General features: G+C 43.6%; 1 protein-coding gene across 4 annotated transcripts in view; it reads left to right on the plus strand.

The window, feature by feature from the left end:
* The first annotated feature begins 855 nt into the window (after nt 1–855).
* Nucleotides 856–6,085, plus strand: part of Ampd3 (adenosine monophosphate deaminase 3) — a 50,216-nt gene continuing 44,986 nt past the window's right edge. Inside the window, exon 1 of one of the 4 annotated variants that reach the window (XM_048788324.1) lies at nt 856–873. Coding sequence is in view for 1 of the 4 variants with exons in the window: in XM_048788320.1 (XP_048644277.1) it covers nt 5,708–5,717 (10 nt within the window). In the remaining 3 variants the exon portion in view is untranslated. Of the gene's footprint in view, nt 874–5,537; nt 5,558–5,582; nt 5,737–6,085 lie in introns of those variants that run through there. The other 3 variants (XM_048788322.1, XM_048788321.1, XM_048788320.1) reach the window with 3 other exon arrangements.

Here is a 6,085-nt window from a genome sequence, read left to right on the forward strand (position 1 = left end):
TTAGAACCCACTCTAGGAGGAAGGAGTGGTGTGAGAAGGACGAGCAAGTACCCGGCACTGAGCACTTGCTCAAATGGGCTACTCTTGTCACTGTGATGGAAGAACTAAAGATGCTCACAGAATAGCTCTAGTGATCAGGGTGTTTTTTCCCCCACTGACTTTCAGAATACACTCACATGGAAAAAATGCTTGGGAGAGATGGAGCTGGAAATACTCAGAAAATAAGAGGGACAAGGGAGGGTGGGCATGAGGGATTTTAAAACAGGTTTGCTCTTAATTTAATAAATGCTGGAAAAGTGACAGGATTTGGAAAAGTTAGTTTAAAAACAGCACCACCCTGGAGCACAAAATCTGGTTTTATTTACCCAGGCCATGTGGTACTTCCTCTCAGTGAAAGAAGGAATTTATACACATTGAAAAATTGAGCTTTTCTTGTGTAAACTTAACAATTTCCAATCGCAAATATTTGTGAGAAATAAAGGGGGGGGGGAATGACTCAGGTACTATTCCCATAAATTCTTCCAGGGCCTTTGCACATGCTGTTCCCAATGTCTGGAAGCTTCTCCTCCCTCATACCCTGAGGGAGATTGGGTTTTCTTATTGTGCTCTGATATGGTTCTTGTACTGTTTCTTCACAGATCTCTTATAGTTTGAAGTCACTTGATCATCTGATGAATGTCCTGTCTCACTCACTAGCTGAGAACCTTCATGAAGTCAACAAGTGCCCTCTGCTCTCCATTGTTGCTCTAAGTCCATCATTGCTCTAGGACCATGCCTGTCACCTGCTAGATGATTGACAGATATTTCAAGGACGACTATCTGAAGGTCTTTTAAAGCATGTCAAGTTGAGACTTGCCTCTCAAGAAAGAGAAGGTGAAGCACAATGTCTAACCCAGCACACATCACCTGCATTTCTCTGTGTTACCCTTTTCCTGACACCAATGTAGCAGGTAGGAGTGTGTGATAACAGCTTGGTACCTTTAGATATCAGAACTTCCCGAGGAAGGTAGTGAAGACTTTAACAGGATCAAATCTTGCCCTCACAGTAGGAGAGAGACAACCAGCTTCTTTGATTTCCTTGAAATTGCCAGAAGATTTTCTCTTAACTCAGAGGTCATTGGATCTTGCAGTGGCAGCCAACTATGAAAACATGATGGAGCATGAGGCCAGTGGAGAAGTTTGGAGGTGGTGAGGATAGCTAACTGCACTGTGTTGATAGCTTCCTCTGCTTTCTTTTTTTTTTTTTTTTAATATTTATTTATTTATTTTTAGTTGGGCACAATATCTTTATTTATTTATTTTTATGTGGTGCTGAGGAAGTCCTGGGGTGGGGATTGGGGGGATCAGTTTTGGACTGGAATGTTTCTGGGAAGGCTTGCATTCCCATTAGTCTATAACATCAAGGGGGACTGCAATGCCCTTCCATGTCTGGAGCCAGGGTGACTGCCCTGGGTTCTCTTCTTTGAGCCATCTTGTACTCCTGATGTCCTGTTTCTGCTCTGTTGTCTGACTGTATGCCATGATTTCTGTCCACTCAATTAGTAGCAGTCCCCAGGGCATTCTGGTTTAAAAACTGGCTGTGTCTGAAGAGAGATTGCTAAAGATCTCAGAAGCACACCCTCTCATTTTGCCTCCTGGGGGCAGCTGGGTGGGGCATTGGGAAGGCAGCTCATGGAACTATCAGAAGAGGTAGAGAAACTGGGTATTTGGAGGGCATCACATTCTTCTTGAACATGTGTGCACACCGAGGGGACAATCGTGGTGGGGGGAGCAAACAGCTCTTGGTTTCCAAAAGTGCTTGAATAAACCCTGCCAAGACTCTAAGTGCTGTTGAAGGCCACAGCTCTGGCCCTAGGTGCTCTCCATGGTGTTCCAAATTTTTAGAGGGGGAGCACCAGGCAGATTGGAGGAGAGGAGTAAGATCCTGCAGGATATCTGCTCCTGGTGGGAGAAGCATGAAGAAAACTAGTGGTGGCACTGCTGCGGGGGTGGGGGTGGGAGTTTCTGGGAAATCGAGGGGAGGAGGAGGGATGGAAGAGCTGGTTGTGTTGGCAGAGACCAGTTAGATAGTGTTCACGTTGAACTGAGGCAGTGGAAGGGATGGATTAGATCAGTGGTCTTCAAAGTGGGGTACATAGAATCATCAATTGGAATATAAAAGAAAAAATTTTGAAAACTTTTATTTTTTTCTCTTTTTGGGTCTAAATATCTGCTTCACAAATATTTACTATGTAGATCAATACAGGCATCCTTACTCAGCCCAGGGGTCTGTGTCAAGTATTGGCAGGGAAGGGGGGAGATTCTACAACACAGTGGGTAGAGGAGGAAACCACCATCCCCTTACTGGTCTAGTTGCTTTCAAGTGTGACATGATGATTACAAATTATNAAAAAAAAAAAAAAAAAAAAAAAAAAAAGGAAGATACACAGGAAACATTGTTGAACATCTGAAGAAAGGATTTAGAACACATGATGTTGAGGAGGTTGGCTGGCTTTAGGGTTGGGTGCAAATTGCTAACATGTGTCACCTTAAGTCTTTGCTATACTTTATGATGAAATCATTCATGAAGAAATACTTACTACTTTTTGTGATCTACTAAAATAAAGATTTTATTTTAATAGTGGATGACATATAGTAAAACGTTTTTATGTATGAGAGTAACCACTGGTGAACTGGCTGCCTGTCTGGAATACAAAACTGAGGGGTGACGTGTGAAACTCATCAATCGTCTCATTTGTCTATAAGCAACAACAATACACTTGAAGCTGGACAAGCACAAACTTCTATAGGATGTCAATAATATGGTTTATGTCAAAACAAAGCAAAACAAAATACTATGGTCTTTATAATACTTTAAGATGAAATATAGAATAAGACTAAAAATCTTTTCTATGAGTCAAAGATTTACTGATTATATCAGGGCAAACAACTGGAAGTCGTGGAATTTAAAGATGAATTTTCTTTGACAAAAGGATGGGGTGGGGGTGGGGGGTGTTGTGGCTCAGTGGTGGAGTGCTTTCCTAGCACATGTGAGGCACTGGGTTCAATTCTCACCACCACAGAAAAAAATTAATAAAAATATCTGATCATCTTCAACTAAAAATATTTTTAAAAAGAAAAGAAAAAGGAAAACAACTCCAAACGTGTGGTCCTCTTTTCTGCTGGCTGTGACTGTTCCAAGTGTGCTACCCAGCAGAGAGGAGACTTCTCGCCTTCCCTCTCTCCCACTATTACCTTTCAGGTAAAGGTAATATTTTAATAATGAAATAAGAAAATAATCATGCTTTAAAAAGAATCACATTGTGGGGAAAACATTTTGAAAAGTGGCATTTGGACTGTTCCATTATCAAGTGATTAATTGATTGATTTTTATCTTTTGTTTTTTGTTATCTTTTGGAATTGAACCCAGGGGCACTTTATCACTGAGCTGTGAAAACTTCCCCAGTTTTCTTTTTTATTTTGAGACAGAGACTCACTAAGTTGGTTAGTGATAGACCCAACCTGATCTTTTCTTAAAATTGGGAGCCATCTCTCCACAAAGCCACAAAAAGATAATTTCGGCTTTACTATAAATTACTGCAAATTCTGAACCTGCTTGGAATGCCTGCCCATGCCTTGAACTCACCCATGCCTGGCTCTCTGACCAGATAGCAGCCCTCTCTGAAACTTTAGTGACGCCTCACAAATCTTGGCCTTCCCTGGCCAGATAACGACCCTCTCTGAGGCTCTAATGACCTTCATAAATTCTGATGTTGGGGCCAGCAAAAATGTAAACTACCATTTGTGTTATGCTAGTCAGAGTTTTGTTATCTGTAACCCCCCTTTGTGTAACTTTCTGGGCTATAAAGCTGGGCTGCAGGAAAGCTGCTGTCTTGTTCCCATGGTTTTGGGTGGGAGAGGCAGCCCGGTCGGTCGAAATAATAAGCTTGCTTTAGTTTAATTTTAATTGGAGTCAGTGGTCTTTTCTTGCGTCCTGGTCTAACAGTTAGGGCCTCACTAAGCTGCTGAGGTTGGCTTTGAACTTGTGATCCTCCTGCCTCATCTATCTAAATTGTTGGGATTATAGATGTTCACTACTGCGCCTGGATTATCATGTGATTTTAATGCCAAGATCAAATGTCAGTGTCATTTATACTTTCCTCGGTCATAGTCTGCAAAGTTTAGAAGCATACTTTTAAACCCATTTTATAAATTGCAAGTGCACAATCTCAAGACTTTTAAAAATCCTATTTGTTCAAAATATTTGCAAGAACAACCAATGAAAACCTCATTGAGAATATTGGCCTCATGAACAAAAAAGAGATTTTCTATGGAATTTTACATTTGTAAATCAGTAATAGCATTCTAATGAGAATTATGATTTAGTAGATGCAAAGACTGAGTTTTTCTATTTATCTTTTTATCTTTATCTTTATAACCCGCCCCAGTGGTACTGGGGATTGAACCCAGGGGTCCTCTACCACTGATCTATACTCTCTGCCCTTTTCATTTTTGTTTTGAGACAAGGTCTCCTTAAGTTGCCCCATGTGGTCTTGAACTTACATCCTCTTGCTCAGCCTCCCCAGTAGTTGGTATCACAGGCATGCACAATTCTGCCTGGCTGGGATATTTTAAAAACAAAACAAAACAAAAAAAGCCACTAGAACCCAGTGTTGACATTAATTGAACTTAAAAGCATACTTTCTAGTCTCATAAAATATTAAACTAAGATTTATTAAAGTCATTTGTAATTATGTGGCTCTCATTAGATGATTACAAAGAACTTAAAAGTGAAAGGAAAAAGGTATATTGTGTCACTTGTTAAAAATAATTTAAAATTATTGTCTTATTTTTACCACATCCTTTAACATTTCCCAGTGTCCTTCAAAATATATATTAGCATAGTCTCAGTGCATGTACTTTGTAAATAAATTATAAATATCAGGCTGTGAAGTAGAAGGAATAAAACTCGATGCTTAAACCAGGCAACTATGTGAAAGCAGTTGGCACGCTTGAGAATACATGGGGGTGCTCACTAATGAATAGTTTCCTTTTCCTCCTAATTTGGTGAAAGGGACATCGAATGAAGTGTGGCTCTCAAATGTGGCCTGGGTGCCAGGTGGTATCATTCATTAAGACTGGAAATACAGGAGCATGTTCTTTCCTGAGAGTTTGGGTATGGACAATTTCCATGGGAACCGCTAGTGGAGATGTTCCTCAGGAAGTGACCGTCCTCAGCTCTGGAGCATTCTTAGCTGAAGATGGTGTTCAAGAATTGTTACAGGATAGACAGGAGGTAGTAAAAACCAACGGAGTGGCAGGGATCCCCAAGAACGGACCAGTAGAGTGAACGAGGGGGTTGACACAGTGGGACCCCAGGGAACACCACAAGAAAAGCCAGGCCATGGAGGCCTAGAAGCCACAGGCCCCCAGATATATGCTTGCTTGTGCTTGTGTCTTTGGGAAGGAAGGTGAGGGGCAGGGAGGAGTGTCAGCGGGCTCTCTCACTTTGGAGATCGCATTCTCCAAACGTTCCAGGAAGGAGGGCGTGGTCAGCAGGCTCGAGTGCTGGAGAGAGGTGAGCGAGGGAGGCACCTATTTGGCAGCCAGGAGGTCATTCCGGACTTTGAGGGGCGGGAGTAGAAGCCAGGCAGCAGAGTTGGAGAGCAAGGGACGGAGGGGCGGGAAGGTGAAACAAGTGACCAGACGGACACCTGGGAGAAAACGGATGCTTGCGGGTGGGTTCAACTACAGGGAGTAAGTCACCTGTGTGGGGGCAGAGACCCCTCGAATCTCGCCTTGGAGAAAGTTCTGGCTGGGAGGAGAGGATGCCAGGCAAACCCGATCGCCGAACCGAGTGGCGTTGGGTGGCAGCGGAGGCGAGGAGGGGGATCCTGGCTGGCTCTGACCCGTGGCTGCGGCGGTGGCCCAGCAGAGCCCAGGCGGCGCCGGGCGCGCTTCCGGCGGGGGGACTGGGCTGCTGCCGCACCCCTGGCACTCTCAAGTTTCCTGTTGGCAGCGCAGCGGGGAGCTTCAGGTAGCCGCGGGCAGGCCTAATTGGAGGGCGGCGGCTGCCAGACCCGCGCCCCTCCGCTCCCGGCTTCTC

The sequence above is a fragment of the Marmota marmota genome, unplaced genomic scaffold (assembly GCF_001458135.2).
Source record: "Marmota marmota marmota unplaced genomic scaffold, marMar, whole genome shotgun sequence".
Taxonomy (NCBI): domain Eukaryota; kingdom Metazoa; phylum Chordata; class Mammalia; order Rodentia; family Sciuridae; genus Marmota; species Marmota marmota.